Source organism: Strongylocentrotus purpuratus, unplaced genomic scaffold (genome assembly GCF_000002235.5).
Source record: "Strongylocentrotus purpuratus isolate Spur 01 unplaced genomic scaffold, Spur_5.0 spur5_scaffold_11, whole genome shotgun sequence".
Classification (NCBI taxonomy): Eukaryota; Metazoa; Echinodermata; class Echinoidea; order Camarodonta; family Strongylocentrotidae; genus Strongylocentrotus; species Strongylocentrotus purpuratus.
The window spans coordinates 30,937,955-30,956,243 of NW_022145596.1; the positions used below are offsets into that span (position 1 = coordinate 30,937,955).

The 18,289-nt window shown below is 40.8% G+C and overlaps 1 protein-coding gene across 1 annotated transcript in view; it reads right to left on the bottom strand.

The window, feature by feature from the left end:
- Nucleotides 1–18,289, bottom strand: part of LOC587030 (ankyrin repeat domain-containing protein 50) — a 41,454-nt gene that overhangs the window by 21,899 nt on the left and 1,266 nt on the right. The window contains exon 2 of the mRNA XM_030981152.1: nucleotides 9,173–14,092. Coding sequence (XP_030837012.1) covers nucleotides 9,175–13,947 — 4,773 coding nt within the window. The 5' untranslated portion in view covers nucleotides 13,948–14,092 and the 3' untranslated portion in view covers nucleotides 9,173–9,174. The remainder of the gene's footprint in view (nucleotides 1–9,172; nucleotides 14,093–18,289) is intronic.

The following is an 18,289-nucleotide window of genomic DNA, read 5'->3' on the forward strand; positions in this document are numbered from 1 at the left end:
TACAGTGGGGTCTTACAACCCCCACCCCCCCCCCCCCCTTCTCCTCTGTTTCAAAACATACAATATGTACAGATACAGAGGACAAAGACAAAGAATATGACGGGGAAAAGAAGAAAAAGCATGGAGATGAAGAGGGGGTAGGGAGCTGGGAGAAAGAAGAGAAAGAATTTACTAACAGAACAGAAAGAGAAGAGAAACACCCTATGTTCAAAAACTACATTATATTCATATGTGTTTCTTTATTCATCTTTTGAACCCCTCCTGACTTTTGGGCATCCAGGAGAGATGAATTTGACCCCAATGAATTATTCAACTGCCCATGTTTTTCAACGGCTGCACAGAGCCTTTCATATCAAACTTAATTTATCTTCACAGTTGCAGAGGGGTAAATAAGTTTTGTATAACTTTAAGCCAACTTCCGATGTACGATTCCAAGGTATGACTATCTATTCCCACGATTGTCTCAGGAACTGTACAGGGGCACTGTAAATACAGTGTAACCAGAGTCACTTGTTTTTCACAATATACTGAAAACCAGACAACAACTTCTTCTCACTTTCCCTTGTTTTCATATGGTCTAAACTTTTCACCTCTGTATTTTCAACCAATTATATAAAGAATAGGGAGGGCCGTTCAGAGGTGTTCTTTGTCGTTTTATTGATCTATCTTGTCTCTCTTACAGCTTCAACAATACCGTATGAGATAGAGAGATAGGGGAAGCCCTTTGGGGTAAACAGACAAATTGGATAAATGGAGAGAGCAACTTCCCACTTCTCTGTCTTTTTAGCTTTACTTTATTTTCTATCTTCAAGTTTAGTGACAGCCATCTTGCTGCATATAGTGAAAGTTAAATTCTGTATCATTGATGATTGATATTTAAAAGTTGTAGAATAATTACACATAAAATGACATGTTACAAGGTTACATAGAACTTTTAAGTTAATGTAATTTCAACTGTTGGTATGTATAAATGGGACAAACTCGCCTAAAAAGAAATCATATATTTAACTTGTTTTATTGCGACAGAATCCAAGCCGTTCAGTTTCATGTAGGTGCATGTTGTGAATTACAACTGGAGGATTATAATTCAGATTTCTTTAATCTTGTTCCAATCAATTCTCACAGAACTCCTGCTTTGAATAATTCTATTGAAAGGTCCCAGGAAGGGTTTTTTTTGGGGAGGAAGTCTCCCAACCTGATATACATCAAGACCTACAAGTGTGAAGTTGTTTACATGTACCTGAAAAGGCGCGTCTTCATCATCTCGAGATTGCCAAATAGCCCACTATTTCTGATTTGGGAAATAATTCCGAAGTAACAAATCGCGTCTTCATCAGCTCGAGATTCGACCTCGGAACTTGAAACTTGACTTTGAGAAATTAGCTCGAGATATTTTGCTCAGCGTTAGCGCATAGTGCGAATCTTCGGTCTAGTGAAGACGCATCGGACAAATAGCTGGATATTTTGCAAACTATCCCAAGATATTTTGGGATGACAATCCCGACCAAATATCCTTCTAATTGCTCCTTCGGTCTGATGAAGACACAAATTAGCTGGATAGTTTGCGATCGGGATAGTTCAAATAGTTGGATATTTGACAATCTCGAGATAGTGAAGACAGGCCTTAGTGTGAACACACCCAGGTGAGGGAGGGGTGGCCGGGGAAGGGGGCAAGGAAGAGGGATAAGGTGTGCACAAACAGAAGAGTCACCTAACTTAAGAATAAACAAATAACATCTAGCAGAAACTTAAGACTTCACCCAAAGTGAATGAGGCAGACATGTTACACTGCGTTGGGTCTCAGCGCCGTCATCCATGTACATGTAGTCAATGATGTATTGCACAACAGATAGTGGTACCCAAATCTCTATTATGTGTTAGTATTAATTTTGATACACGTACATAAAGGTACGTTTTAAAATTCAAGGGAAATTGTGTGATCCCTTTGATGAATTCAACCATATCATCACATACATGTACATTTATCAATAAACTATTGTAAACTGCAAAGTAAAAGCAAGGTATTTGCAAGCAAAATGGAAATTACTCCACTCCTCAGTCAAGTAGAAAATCTCATGGCTATTTGAATTTTGAACTAGGAGTTTATTCTTGGCATAGAGACAACAGAAAATAAGCACATATTTTGATCCCGCCCAAAAAACAAAAATCAAATCAAAATAAATTCAAAACCTTTTGATTCCTTCCAATTCGATTGTCACCTGCATATAGTATTTTGTAGAACCAATTAATCAGAGTTGAGTGGATGTAAGACCTTATATTAAAAGCAAGAAAGTCCAGCAAGCAATCCCTCTTCTTCATAGTTCACCTGACATCAGGAGCATGTCTGCCCTTTGTTACAAAGCAACTGGAGGGAATGAGTCAACAGCATTATACTGCTACACACTGCTCCTACCTTAACAAGTCAATGTACACCTGAAGCTTTGATATATCCCTTTAATACCCCATTCACAGTGGCCTCAAACACCGCGACAGCAGCGGGACTGTCCCGCTGCTGTCGCGGTGTTGTCTTCAGTGTGAAGGCTCGGACCCGTTATAAACTATCGCGGGATAACACCGCCTCGCGATAACGCCGCGACAAACTATCGCTAGGTTCGCCTAGCTACAGTCCCGCTGCTGTCGCGGTGTTTACTCAGTGTGAAGGCTCTCTGCTATAACACCGCGACAAACACGTGTGATTTGTTTACTTACCTATCACTGACCTCTTTTCTCCAGCAATGGGGAACATAAAGTGAAATAGAAATAAAGTAACCAGTGGATTCAAATTGATTTTATTATTATGTAGATATTATAATTATCCAAATAAAAATATTTCACACTTCAAAAAATTAAAATATTCTGACTGGAAGCAATAAAAATGCTAGTTTTTTAAAAAGTAATATGATCGAGGATACAAAAAGCAACTTGACATGTTTACCTTTTGCAAGCTTGCCTCATCGAGCTAGCTACATGAGGAAGAGTGTGTAAAGTACAGCTAGCGCGCGCAATTTCAAGCAATCGAAAACCCCGCGCTGAAGTATTTCCGGTCATATCGGGGTCACTCGCGGGTCATGAGCCATGCATACACGTGTTTGTTACGGAGGTCATAAAAATCACCCGCTGCAGCGTGAATGGGTACATGATATTTATCCCGCTGCTGCAGCGGGATAACTTTTCTACTGTGAATGCATTTGTAGCGGTGTTATGGCGGTGTCGCCGCTCCGCTACAACGCCGCTACAAATTTCAAAACCACTGTGAATGGGGTATAAGATTAAAAGATTGAACACAAACGGGACAAGATAGCAGTTTCTCAGGCAATTAATCTGGTCTTTCTTCATCTTGGGTCAATCAACATGGGCACCATGATCCTAAGGATTACAAAGACAAAGCCAAAGGAAGGCATGGAACAGTTTTAGAATATTGCTAATTTAGTGCAGTGAATCAATTGAGCATGTTGTGGTGCAGAGAGGGGATTAGTAAGCCAATTTTAGCTCTATATATATGGAGAGAAATGCTCAGTACTTTCCACCCTTGAATTAACATGAGTAGCACTGGATTTATGAGCCAAGATGAGGTCTCTACTCTCTAGATTAGAAGCCATTTCTGACAGGCTTCTCTGACCTTGTCTTGTCTTCTGATCAATATGTTGTCTGTAATATTGGTTAATTGCTTGAGAGAGGTATCACAGCAACCACAAAAGTGTTCAAAATTGAAGTGCTCTAAGTTTAGGGTGGTATTTTTGTTATGTCCCTGGAGCTTGGGCTTTGGGGCCCATAACCCCTGAAAAAAATTCTCAAAATAACCACAAATAATGCTTCATGGGGACAAAATCTTTTGTTCAAAATTGGAAATGAGGTATGATGACAATGGTTAGTGGTCATAATGAAGGGCTGTATATACTAGGGAGCTGGGGGCCTCCATGATCAAGGTTAAATGCCAAGTATGGGTACTTATGCCCTGCTGGTACTAGACCGAAACAAGGAGATCTAGGCCTATAACATACATGGGGGGGGGGCAATAATACAGCCCTTGGCCAATAGGCATAGCCCGCCACATTGAATAGAGTCAATGAATATGTACAACAGAGCCCCACACCCAGACTAACACTGTACTCCTAATTAGCATTCCCATTTCCCAGTGTACATAGCAGTGGTAGAAAACAGCATCAACGACGACGACAACCGACGAGAGAGGTGTCGGTTTCCCTAGCAGAAATAATGGGGGATGGAATTTAATTAAATCACGCCTGATATCGATTGATAGCGATCCCTGGTAGCGGAGGAAGATGACAATTAATATTTCCTTTGTCTGGATGGTGGCATAATGAAGTCCTAATTACCTTGCAACGGCACATTTTCTACAATAACAGCTTTTCATAAGCTCACAATATTGCCAGTTCTTATTCTCACCTACACTGTACCTACATGTAAGATTTTACACATGTTTTGTTCGCTGTCCGCTTCAGCTCATTTCATTCCAACCATGAATACTAGGAGTGGTTGGATTTTATTAGTCTAGATTTACCTGGGTGGATAATACATGAACTAGAAAAGAAATAACCCATAGAAAATGAAATCATCCTGCAATGATAATATTTTTTTAATAATCTCCATTGTATCCATATACTGTACAGCCTTACAGGCAATAGCAGCCTTGAATTTAATGAACAAGTAAAGGATTTGATTTTACATCTAGCAAACTGACATTAAAGAAGAGAAAATGCAATGACATATTGTCCAAAAGATAACTTTGATCAAAATTTAGCCACAAAAGCAATAATGAAATGGGATGCATTATGTTTCAAATGCTCTCTAGCTCTTTAATGTCTTTGAGCATTAATTTAGCAAATAGATTTTTATTTAAAGAATACCAACAGACATCATTATTTGATCCTCTTTGTGCTATTAACAGATTTTGATTGCATTTTGTCAATGCAGGAACAAAGAGGAAAATAATCAAGAAATGTGACCAATTTATAACTACCATAGATTATTTTGATTGGTGCTTTTGTGAATCAATCACAATATTACTAGATTTAGATTTCAGACAAGAATGAACTCGGGGAGAGTGCAGGGTGAAGGTCTTGAAGCGCTTCATAACCCTGCCATAATTTCAAACTGGAGCTCCAGATTTAGCTTTCCTGCCATGTAATGCAATATTCAATGTATTGAAAGAATTCATGAGCAAGGCCCAATATCTACAATATGTCTGCTGCTTAAGTACACAAAGACCCATCCCATTACCAGTACAAACATCGGCCAAGACAAGATGTTTAACCACCTCTGTGACTCAAATTTAGCCTCTTTTTTTTGCTCAAAAACTTCCTGTGAGATTTTAAAAGAAATACAATAACATGTACAGCATGCACATGTACATGTATGGCCAATTGACTATTATTTTAGTTTGTGTATTTCTGACAGATCATTTTCCAGAGTTGTTGAGCACTATGAGATTTTTGTCTACTATTTTCACAGCCTAACCATCCCCCACCACTTCCCCCCCCCCCCCTCCCCTCATTTCAGATCATCTTGTATCTCAAAGAATTCTAGCATATTGTACAAGTATTTCATATTTGCCAGCCAGTAATGTTACAAAATTAAGAAATCCTGGCTACATCAATGATTGTTAGATTGTACCTTACTTAGAACCCTTCCTACCCCTAACATATACATGTATAATCATATAGATGTAGGACCAGATACACGCCCCTTTGTGCAATCTGTCCCTTACCATGCCCCTTTAGCCTGTGATCACTGACGGTCACTAATGAGGGAGAGTGGGGAGGGGTAATTTCAATCAATTTTCTCATTTAGGCATATGCACAGTAGGGGGCTCCAGGATCAAAATTGCAATGAAAACAGAGGCCTGGGCATGGCCGAAAAAAGTGACCGCTTTGGAGTAAATCTTCCCACAAAGTCTTTATTATTATTAAATCTACATGTACAATATTAGAGTAAATAAGGTAAAAATAAAAGACAAATCAGTGGCAAATTTGGGTGGTTTGGAAAATTTGGCAAAGCAATCAGATACTGGTTATTGTTAAATGAAGTACATGTGTACATGCAACTTGCCAGACTTTCTCAATTTGGCAAAATCCGCAGAAATGAAAATATAAGTGATCTACATAAGTGGCCGTTCTTCGAACCATATTAGCAGCATGAAAATTTTAGCAAAATATCTGAATTACTAATGGCCTTTGTTCAAAAAATCATGGGGATATTACACGTACCTCGGAAATCCAATATATTTTACCACATGAAGAATGAATATAATTATATATTCAATGTTTACCAATATTACTATTTGGAATGTCTGAGCCAAGTCATCTAAATCCCTTAGCTTTTCAACATTTTCTTTAATAAATATAATTCAACAGCATTAAATACAATATGTAGGCCTACACTACAGTATTGGTGGGGGTGCAAGAGAAATAATTGTAAGATCACTTGCAGAGAATATATTTTCATCAACTGCATAACAAAGAAAATATATGCCTAAAAAATGTAAAGTAAAACCAACATGCATTCTGATTATATTACTGACTGATGACACTCTGAGCTACATAACATAGGCTGATTACAATTTTAAAAAATGAATTATAACCCAAAAAACACAATGTACAAATGTACAAATGTACTAGCCATCACTGCAAAATTGTGGAAACTAGAAACAAATGCATAGCCTAATTTTTAGACCTGACTCGATTTCAGAAATGAGTTGCAGCCTTCCAAGCTGTTACTATTTGAGTATGGAGAGAGTATGGAGAGAGTATGGAGAGAGTCTTGTTGTGATTTTAGAGCTGGTCATGATAAACTTGCATGGAAATGAAATGTTGGCACTGGGCAGGGCAGAAGCATGAGAAGGAGTGAATTATGATGGTTTGTTGAGAGGAACTGTGAAACTAGACAAGGCATACCCTACATTCCAATTGTGGGTGTCTCTGGTCTAGTGGGGAAAGAGAGAAGGTGAAAGAGAGAAGGTGAAAGAGAGAAGGTGTGAGAGAGAGAGAGAGAGAGAGAGAGAGAGAGAGAGATAAAAGAGAGTGAGAAGAAAAAGAGTCAGAGAGAGAGAAAGAAAGAATCAAAGATAGATCTAGAGAAACAGAAAGAGTCAAAGGGAAAGGGAGAGAGAGAGAGAGATGAATATTGATAGAATGAACAAAGATATACATGGAGGTCTGCATTATCTAAGTATTATTGTATGAGACGGCCCAAACATCCCAGTTCTGCCATTAAAGGCATTAAAAGCTCTCCTAGATTCCTAAATATAACTATTCTATTCTATTACAAATTCTTCACAAATCAAGATTATGAGAACTACCAAGTGATAGTTAACTAATCTTACTGTTTTGACAAAAGGCTCTCCCAATATAACTTGTCTATTCTATCACAAGCTATTACAAGCAGTCATCACAGAAAGAAATGTAAACAAAACAATTCAAACCGTTTCAGTTACAACAAGCACAACAGATTGGAAATTTCTTCAATCAAACGTATCCAATAGAATAATCTTCAAATGAGTTCAATTGGGTTTTCAGATTTGAATTGGGATTAGATCAAATGTCAGTGAATCAGTCAGGCACATCTGGACCATTATTCCCAGGACAATAAGGTGCTTGATAGAATTCAACTAAAATTTGTAACATTACGCTGACTACTGGGCTCCTTGTAGATTCCATCATAATAAGCCCAGGGACCGTTTCAATTGCTCCCTGTAAATCATCATGTCAACTCACCCAAGTCAAAGACATCATTTCTCTTTTTTCCTTTCGGAGCGTGGGAAAAATGATTCTCTACTACTTGAAGGGACAAAACCAAACAAGATCAAAATTCCACATCTGACAGGAAATCACACAATTGTCAGTTTCCTTCAACTTTTCTTGATTTCCTTTTTGTACCCAGCCCAGGATAAGTGCTTAGGACCGAGAGTACTATGATCACTTCATGTGATTTGATATAACAAGCAGTTTCCTGCAGCAAAGTTTTATTGGCCATTCTGGAGGTAGATGAGAGTATCAATGCATCCAGACTACTCCAGACTTCATCGTATAGCCATACGAGTCTTGTATAGCTATACGATAATTCATCCCTAGTCTGAATGTCTATAGCCTAACGCCAATCAAAGCACCGTTTGAAACAAGAGCTTTAATAATAAAGAATCGAGGTCCCATTCTAGTCCGAACACCGTTTTGTACAAACTTTGTATAACTGGGCTGCTCTCATATCAACTAACCTCATCAAAATCGGTTTCTTTACACAACATTTCTTTTTACAACTTTCTTTTCTAGTCTATGCCTGTTCCTTTCGTTATACCGTGGTTCTTTATACAACGTTTCTTTAAGCGAGTTTTATATGAATTTCCTATGGTGTAAACGGGCCATTAGGAGTTTGATTGGTTGTGGCAGATGGGCATACCACACCCTATTGGGTCAGCAACAGCGACATACAGGTGGTAAGGACATAAACATGACCAATAACTTGACCTTTTAAAGATGGAATGGATCCCAAAAAGCAGACAGGGCGTTCTTGAGGGATTACAACAGAGCCAAGGTTCTTATTACTACATTGCAGAATGCAGATGGTCATGGGATTGTTGCTTGTTCAGGTCAAATATGACCAGGGATATGTGATTGTGATGGAGGTGAAACCCAAGGATCTCCATTAAAATAAAATTATATCATAAGTTCATAAACATGTATGGTTTTAGAATAACCCCAAATTTTAGTGTATTTGCAAAGTGCATCTGAAAAGCTTTTGGAAGATTCTGGTGTTTTGATAAAAAATGTCAGAACGTACATGTACAGTACATGCACATACTGTACACATGTACTGTAGGCATATACTGTAGACTTGCACATAATTATTAGGCATGTAAAGGTCTCTCCTACCTACATGTAAATCATTATTTCCAGCTACTTTATGTATAGAATGTTAGAAGTTTCCACAGTTTTTTTGGTTAAATTTTACCCCCCCCCCCCCCCCCATAAAAAAAGAAGATAAGAGCCTCCAAGAAACATGATTTAGGTAGACAGGAGCTGGTCAGGAAGGGGGGGGGTGATCTTATGTGTGTATTTCAGATGGTATAATTTACACTCTCTCCACTACATAGACAATATATATGCAAGTCTACACAAATTCAACCACATAAAATAATGAACAAGAAGTTTAGACTCACCATTATAGGGGTGTCTCCTTCTTGTACCCATTCCTGGAAGACCCTTCAAAACCAATCTTAGCTGCTTGCTTAATCTCAAGAGGTGATAATCCATTTCCATTTGTAATAATCCCTGACTGGTTCAGCATTCCTTGACTAGTGCTTATTCCAGTACCAGTATTCGCCTTCCGCTGAAACTTAGGGTTAGTGCAGATGCCACTGCGTCTGGCACGTGGTTCAGGAGATCCTGGAACACGGTTGTTTTGGGCACCCATCAAGCGCTGGATGTTGATCTGATTGAAGGAATTTGGTAGCGAGGCCTTGCGAGCAAAGGCCTTCATTTGATCAGGTGTCAGATTCACAGGTTGAGAGTTTGAGCGATGATGGGATGAAGTTATCTTCATTTCATTCTGCTGCATGATCACAGATTGCTGGAATGAGTGCTTAGCACCATGTGTAGGAGATGGTTGGTTTTGTCCACAGTAATGGCAGGAACCATTGCTGTCATTCATCTGCTTACGGGATAGGCGTGGGGAGTAATCCTGAGGGGGGTAAGGATGAGAACCATTGGAAGGGTTCTGAAAGGATGTGTTCAGTTCCTGGCTATTGATGCTTCCTAGAGAGCTGGCCCTGTAGAGAGATTGCTGACATTCTTGGTGCTGTTGGATCAGGTGCATGTGACTTTGCTGCTTATGCCAAGGAGATGGGACATCTTGATGATTCTGAAAATGCCCATTTCCCATCTTGGGAGGCTTCTGCTGACTGCTCGTCCGAGGTACAGCACGTCTCGTTGGAGATGGTGAAGCAGACTTGACGTTGTGTACCATGATGTGTTGTGAAGATCCATTGGGTAGGGGATTTGAAGATTTGCGAACCCTCTGAGGAGTTGGCGGTGGCTTCCGCTCATCTGAATTTGTTGGGGAGCTTGGAGCACTTGAGGAGCTCTGGCGTCTAGGGGAGTGCCTTGGAGATGGTTGTGAAGATGCCTCACTAGGAGTTGCTGAGAGCTGTTCCCTCTGTTGATGCATCGATGGTGATGATGAGCGAGAGGATGCATGAGCAGGAGACTGTGCTCTACGGGAAGCGGCACTGGATGCTCCAGACGGATGCCTCCTACTACCATGCTTTGGAGTTCCTTGCAGCTGCTCTGAACTGTGAGCTGTAGTGATGTTTTCAGGTATCGTCTGAAAAGAGCTTGTAGGTGTAATTTTTGTTGGTGTGCCATTTCTCATCAGGGCAGGGTCTGGAGAGCAAGTACGAGGAGAAGGTGCTCGCTTGTGTGATACCATATGCTGTTGTACCTGCTCTGTGAAAGACGTTGCTGTTGATCTGTTTTCTCTCATTCCACTTAGATGTAGGCATGAGTTGTTGGTAGAGTTCGTAAGATTTGATGATGACTTTGTTGAAGGATTTGAAGTGCAAGATTTCCTCTTGTCATAAGTGGAGTCAGGCGAGTTGGAAGGAGAACTACCTTGGAGTAAGGCACCATTAGTTAACACTGATGGCTTATTGTCACTGTTGCTTGATGACAAGGAGCTGCCACTTCTCTTCGACGATGCTCTGCTTGAAGGAGGTGACAGAGGGTTCTGAACACCATAATCTTCCAATAACTTGCTGACTTCCTCGTGTCCACCCTTCAAGGCTACTTTCATTGGAGTACGCCCATGCTGATCAGCATGATTTGGATTAGCACCATACTGGAGTAGGGCTTTGACAACATCAACATGGCCCTCTTGTGCAGCAATGCAAAGTGCAGAGGCTCCTTGATTACATGTGTGGTTGATGTCAGCTCCTCTTTCCAGTAATACCTTTGCCACTGAGACGTGACCTTGCCAGGCTGCTGACTGCAGTACAGACCTGCGTTCCTTATCAACTGCATTTGGATTTGCATTATTTTGAAGGATGAGAGAGACCATCTCCGAGTGACCCTGCCATGATGCAACATGTAGAGCAGTTCTCCCTTCTGTGTCACAAAGCTCTGTGTCAGCACCATTTGCCAGAAAGGACTGAGCCATAGGGAGCTTATTCTCCAAGGCAAGCATGTACATGGTTGATCGTCCTTCAGCATCTCTGTAATTGATTTCAGCACCATGCTCCAGGAATAAGTGCACAAGATCCTGGTGCCCCTCTGATGCAGCAGCACGAAGAGCTGTCCGACCGTCATGAGAGATATGACAAACATTGGCACCATGTAGGAGCAACACCTTTACACCTTCCATATGCCCCTCTTGAGCAGCAAGTACAAGGGGGGTACGGCCATCCCGATCAGCAATGTCCACAGTGACGTGAGGCCCTTGCTCAAGAATGGCAAGGCAGACATCTTGGTGACCCTCATAAGCACACATGTGCAATGGTGTCCAGCCATGGTTATCTTTGTGCATCTCATCTAATCCCCTTTCTAGTAGCATGCGAACAATGTCACAAGTACCTTGTGATGCAGCGATTGATAAGACTGTCCTTCCTTCTCCATCAATTGTGTCTACAGCAGCACCCCAATATAAGAGTGTCCTCACTATCGAGGGATGTCCCATAGAGGCAGCAACGATCAATGCCGTCCTGTTATTGTTGTCAGTATGGTCAACGTCAGCTCCACCTTCTAACAGAAGTTCAACAACAGTTTGGTGACCCTCATAGGCAGCAACCAGGAGTGGAGACATCCCTTCATGGTCCCTATGATCCACAGCAGCACCTTTCTCAATGAGAAGCGTAACAACATCAGTGTGACCCTGGTTAACTGCAATGGACATTGCAGCAACAGATAATGCAGTGCGACCATCAAAGTCTTCATGGTTTATTTCTGCTCCATTGTTAACTAGGTATTCCGCAATGGCACTATGTCCCATGTATGCTGCAGCTATAAGTGCAGTCCTTCCTTCATGATCAGCTTGATTTACGTTTGCACCATTATCAATAAGAGTTTTCACAATATCTGCATGACCACCCCACGCAGCTGCTCTCAATGCAGTTCTTTTTTCATTGTGGTCACTACAGTCCACTACTGCACCCTTGCTGAGAAGTGTTGTAACAACATCTGTATGACCAGCCCAGGCTGCAGAGCGCAGAGGTGTCCAGCCATCATGATCCACATGATCAACCTCAGCATCGTGGCTCAACAACAGAGCAACAGCTTCCACATGTCCATGTCGTGCTGCCAACCCAAGTGCTGTCTGGCCTGTCCTATCAGTCACACCTACATCAGCACCATAGATGAGCAACGACTGCACAACTTCCAGGTTCCCGCTGTAAGCAGCATTGGCAAGAAGTGAGCGACCATTACTATCAACTTGGTTTATGGATGCACCACTATTGATGAGTGAATGCAGGGATTCCTGCTTATCGAGAGCATCTTGGAGAATCAAAGAATTCCTGTCTATATCTACGACTCTGGCACCAGCACTGACTAAGAGTTGTGTGACTTGCTTATCCTTTGGTGACTGAGAGGCTAGGCAATCATAGAGTGGTGTCCCAGCCCAGATAAGCCACAGTGCAAGAGAGCTACTATCAAGAGGTGGAGAAAGCCCTGCTTGGATCAAATTTCTTGCAAAGTCCTGCACCTGCGAAGGAGTCAAATCTGGTGCACTACAGGTATACCTGAGAGCAAGCATGGTGTGGCCTTCAGTGAGACTGCACATGTACTTCTGTGTGCAATACTTGACATCTAGGAGCCATTCAGAAAAGCTATGGTGAAAGAGAAGAATCCTGTTATCCTTGCTTCTCACCAGGATTTTGCACATCATCTTTAGCCTGTCCTGGAACTCCTCTCTTGTAAGGGCAAAGTTGCGAGTCTTTGCACATGCATACAGTTCCAGCTCAGTAAGAGGGCACTGAGCAGCAAGCATCACACCAAGAACTGGCCTTATTTTTGTAAAATGTTTTTTCTGGAATAGACGCTGACACAGCCATAAGTATAGTCCATTTAGAGTTCCTGGAATTTCAGTGATGTCTTGAAGTGAAATGAAGCCATCTGCCACTCCATCTAGGACTTTCTCAAGATACATGATGCAGCCATTACTCTTGATATGCAGTTGATTCAGCATTTCTGCAGTATCCTTACTCAGCTGTGTACGAATTGCCTCCTCATGATCAAGCCTCCTCAGAATGTACTGCTGCACATCCCTTACTACGTGAGACTTGCGTAGGTCATCCAGGCTGAGCTTGCGGAAACCTGTGAACATGCGGGTAACAGTCTTACTCTGACGACGTGCACTGCATAGGAGACAAAGCCAAGGTGGAAAGAGCTCATGGTGATTCGCAAGAAGCTCTGCAATGGTTCTGCTTCCTGCAGGACTGTCTCCTTCCAATACAGGATAAGCCTCATCCACAGAATCCACCAGAATGAAGCAGTTGCGAGAAGGTGGATTTAGAGAACAAAGAGGCACCAATACTCCATTCTTAAATGCCTCATCTGGATTACGTTCACACGCAGCAGGTTCCAGGACAGCTTGCACTCTTGGATCCCTCAGCTTTTCATCATAGCCATGGATGAGAGTCGAGCGTGTGATCATGTTAACCAGGCCCAGAATGAACTTTGACACAGACAGGGACTCTCGATTGTGAGCCTCACAGAAATGATACGCCAGCATCCTCTTTGTAAGACTACGCTGCTTCCCAGCACTGTTTGGCCAAACAATCTCGGAGCAGAGGGCACTCTTTCCACTGCCTGGCCCTCCCATAATAAGTGTTCCACATGTTCTTGAAGCTTGCCTGTTGTCCAGGCCATGAACAAGCTTCTGGAAGGCCCACTCTCGGCAGTAGAACCGCTTTCCTTGGAGCATGCAAGACGTCATTGTGGTCATGTATCCAAGGTCAGCTCCAAAGTTTTGAGATTATCCAAGTTACAAGAATCCTCTCTGTTGATCAGTTTATCTAGTTTGTACCTCTGAGCTCCAATCCCAGTAGATATCCATCTCACCTTTAAGAATTCATGGAACCAGTTGGTACCTGGAAGTGAAAAAATAGAGAAAAATAGATGGTGATATTATTTTTTTGAAACTCATTAACAAGCGCATTAATAGTAATAATAAAATATATTAGATTTTTAAGGCGTAGAATGTGATGTGACTGGGTATGTTGGAGAGGGTCACTATACGAGAAGCAGCATTCAGTAATTTTTGTATTCTGATTTGAACAAAAGAGCATTTCCAAAGTCAAAGCATGGGTAATCTTCTCTGTGGCACTGTTAGGTATTTACTTATTTTATGAAATTCATGTATCAAACACAACTGGAAAAGGAGTAGGCCTACATGTAGAGAAAAATAGATTGATTTTGTTGTTAAAATCAGGGGTTGGCTTTTTCCTCATTTAAAAGAAATCAGATTTTTTGCAGCTACTCCTAGTAACATCAAAAATGCAGGACCGTAAGACTTTAAAAAATCATTGTGAAAATGAAGAATAGAACAAGGAAAGGTCCCCTAGAGCAGCTGACCCATGGGTGGAGTAGGCTATGAGTCACTATGGCAGCATCTAGTTGTTTGCTTTCAAGACTTAGACCTCTTCACAAGCTTACGCAGCACCCTCCCAACCTCTGCTCCCTCTTGTTTTATCTTCACCTATAAGAAGGATTATCCACTGATCTTCTTGAAAGACTTTGTTCTCGAGTCCTTAAAAACCTAGGAAGTTTTTATTGTTTGGTTTCTTTGACCACCTTAGGAGTACATTGAACAGGTAAGGTAAGCCCCCTCCTCCCCTAATCACAAATCTGATTGACACACAACTAAATATGTTCATCCGGGATCCTCCCTACATTTATCTTTGTTGCGGTCGTTGCTATTGCTGCATCATGTGAGCTGGAATATTACAGAAAGGTTATACATGTACATGGCAAAGAAACCACTGCTCACGTTACATGTACATATACATGTACGTGTACATGTATTTGATCTAGACTGGCTCAGGTGAAATATCAAAAAAGTATCAATTCATATCATATACCACAGTTGAACTGTCCCAAACCAACAACAGACTGAACTAAAATTGTATTACCCGATTGATTGAAAATCGTTTGGTTTTGAAGTCCATGTGGAGTTGGTCTGGAGGTGTGACTTTAGAAGTTAAAGTGGTCTTTCATGCAGGAGGGTAACAAATTTCAACTTTTATTAGCAATTGCTACATTACATTGCCTTTTGGTCCTGAACAGAAATTTCACTCACTGTCTAAAATCATATTATTCAATAGCAGCTCTTTATCACTACATACAGTTACAGTTTCTCACGAGATTAAGAGGCAAAATTAAAGAACCCGCTCTGCCCCCATCTATTTTTTTTCCAATGCTGAAACGGCTGATATCCAAAATGTCTCATTACAGATCGCAGAATTTGGTACCAGTACTTCTTTTTTAGAATTGTGTACTTCATAGTGTGCCTATGTTATCCTCAAAATGGAAATTACATGTACCAAACCATCCCTTATTGTTTTGAGCTTGTTAACCTTTTAAGGTGCTTACAATGGGCTTACAATCAGCCTGGAATCAACTCAACCAGTACAAGTAAAGGTAAATCTTCTCTGGGAGATTAATGGATGAGTCAATAACACTCTTTATCCAAAGAACTTGTCTTTCTTGTTTTTGGGCGGTGAAGATTTACAGATCACATGTGCAATACCAGTCGAAATCAGGGAATGGGACAATTAGTATTGTGAATGGAATTCTAATATTCTAAAGTCTGTAATAAATAACTTAACTTTTCACTCAGTCTTCAAGTAAGTAGATACAAATATTCATCCAGCACTAATAATTTAGTCCTTCTTCAAATAACAGATGTATGCATAAATTAATATTTGTAACAATTATAATGAAATGTAGGCCTAGAGACAATATACATGTACCTTCATTCTAAATCATAGACGAATAGGTCTACCCCATTAACTTGTTATATACTATCAAGATTATCTTTCAATCTGTCACAAATTTGGTAGCATAAAGTACCTTTTTGTTTATTTGAACAATAATATTGAGCAACTAGTTATGTGCAAGTATACAGAAGAATGGATAACGGCAATGTGCACCTCTAAATTACTGCTCGAGAACATCTGCAATGTGTTTTCAAGAAAGGGCACCTCAGTAGTGGCCAAATCACTCACACGACGACGCTACTTTACTGCTATAAAACATCTGCAATGCTTTTTGTCTCCAAAATAGGCACCTCAGTAGTGGCCAAATGTCTCTACATTTATACTGCTCGAGAACATCTGCAATGCTTTTTTTTTCAAGAAAAAGGCACAATCTCTGTACTGGCCAAAACACTCTACATAACTGCTAGAGAACATCTGCATTGCTTTTTTTTCAAGAAAAGGCAGTCTCAGTAGTGGTCGAACGTCTCATGCCCAATTCCTTGATGATAATGAGCTAGGCATGAGTAACGGCTGTCGTCAAGAAGAGAGCATCCTGCTCTGAATAATTCAACGAGGACAACACACCGACGACGGCTGCAGTCCTAAGTTGAATGACTAGAGAGAGAGCCCTTAGTTCTAGCGAGGCTCCCCAGCCAGCCACGCTGAAGGAAGGATGGATAGGATGGGAGATGGGATGTGATAGAAAGGAGAAAGGAATGTTACATGAATCATTTCAGGATGCTATCAGGTTGCAGTCATGATGCAGCATATTCTGAATCGACTTGCATTGATCAAGTAAGGTAAACTAAGGTGGAATAGTGGAATAGCAGTCCATCGACTGAATGACTTGTACATGTATGAGAGTCATATTGAAGGCCTACCTCTGTATAGTGAAGTATAGAATGGAATGAAAGATTTTATGAGATACAATGTAGGAAATAGAAAATAAAGTAGAAATTAATGTAAAATGAATCCTTTCAGTCTGGTTACAGATTGCAGTCATGATGCAGCATATTCTGAATCGACTTGCATCAAGTAAGGTAAACCAAGGTGGAATAATGGAATAGCGGCCATCGACTGAATGACTTGTATGAGAATCATATTGAAGACCATTATATCCTACTGCCGTATACTGAAGTATAGAATGGAATGGAATGGAAGAATTTTATGAGATACAATGTAGGAAGTAGAAATTAATGTAAAATAAATGTAAAATAAATCATTTCAGGATGCTATCAGGTTGCAGTCATGATGCAGCACATGCTGCATCCACTTGCATCATCAACTTGTGTATTTTCACTCAGGTAGAATTTCAATACTTTCAGAGACATGTTGCAGCATCATGTATTAATGTGCATAAAGCTTATATACCATGATGGAATAATTGAACATCAAGTTAAACTCGAAGCATTCTTGGACTGACAGCTTTCAATGTGTATCATAGTTTTGAAGTGTAAAAGCCTAGTATAATGGTGACAGACTGACAGTCATGTTGCATCAAGTGTTTGCATAGTTGCAGCATATATAGGATTGGAACATACATGTAGCCTACTGTAGGCCTATTATGTTATCTTGCAACACACTTACACTCTGACCTGCATACATACATGTACTACACCTACGCAATTGATGGAAGAACATTCAGTTATTCCATAGACCTCGGTGTGACTAGGTGTGTCTACAGTACTTCAAGCAATACTGTATATAGCAAGTTAGCAACATCTTGCAAAAATATCACACAAATTGTGAACTATAGTCTGAACAGGGAGCATGCAATCATTTATTTCCATCAGGCAAGCTATATAATACCACATGTATCTCAATTATGTAGGCCTTTGATGGTTAGAGGTACGTCAGTCTCCCCCACACCTCACCACCACCCTTCCCATCTCCTCTGGTCCCCCCCCCCCCTCCTCTCCCCTGCTGTCCTATTAGTATTATTCACATCTTCCTTACCGGCCCGCCCCTTCATTCCCACCTCCTCTGCCCTGCCCCCTCCCTCTTCTTCTTCTGTTGAGGTACATGCCACCATGTTGTTGTGTATCTTCATACTTATGAAGTTGTGCAGATATACATAATTTATGTACTGGGGTAGGCCTACAGTGCTGTGGAAGATCTAATCTACATGTACATGTACAGTATGTCCAACGCTCCTTCCCGTGCAATTTAAAGCACAATTAGCGCATTGATGTTTTTCTCTGAAGATGAAATGCGCTATATTACAAGTAACAAGCCATGTGAAAAACCAAAACAAAACGGCCTAAAAACCCTCCATCCGGCAGGCGGAGGGCGATGACTTGTCCAAATAAA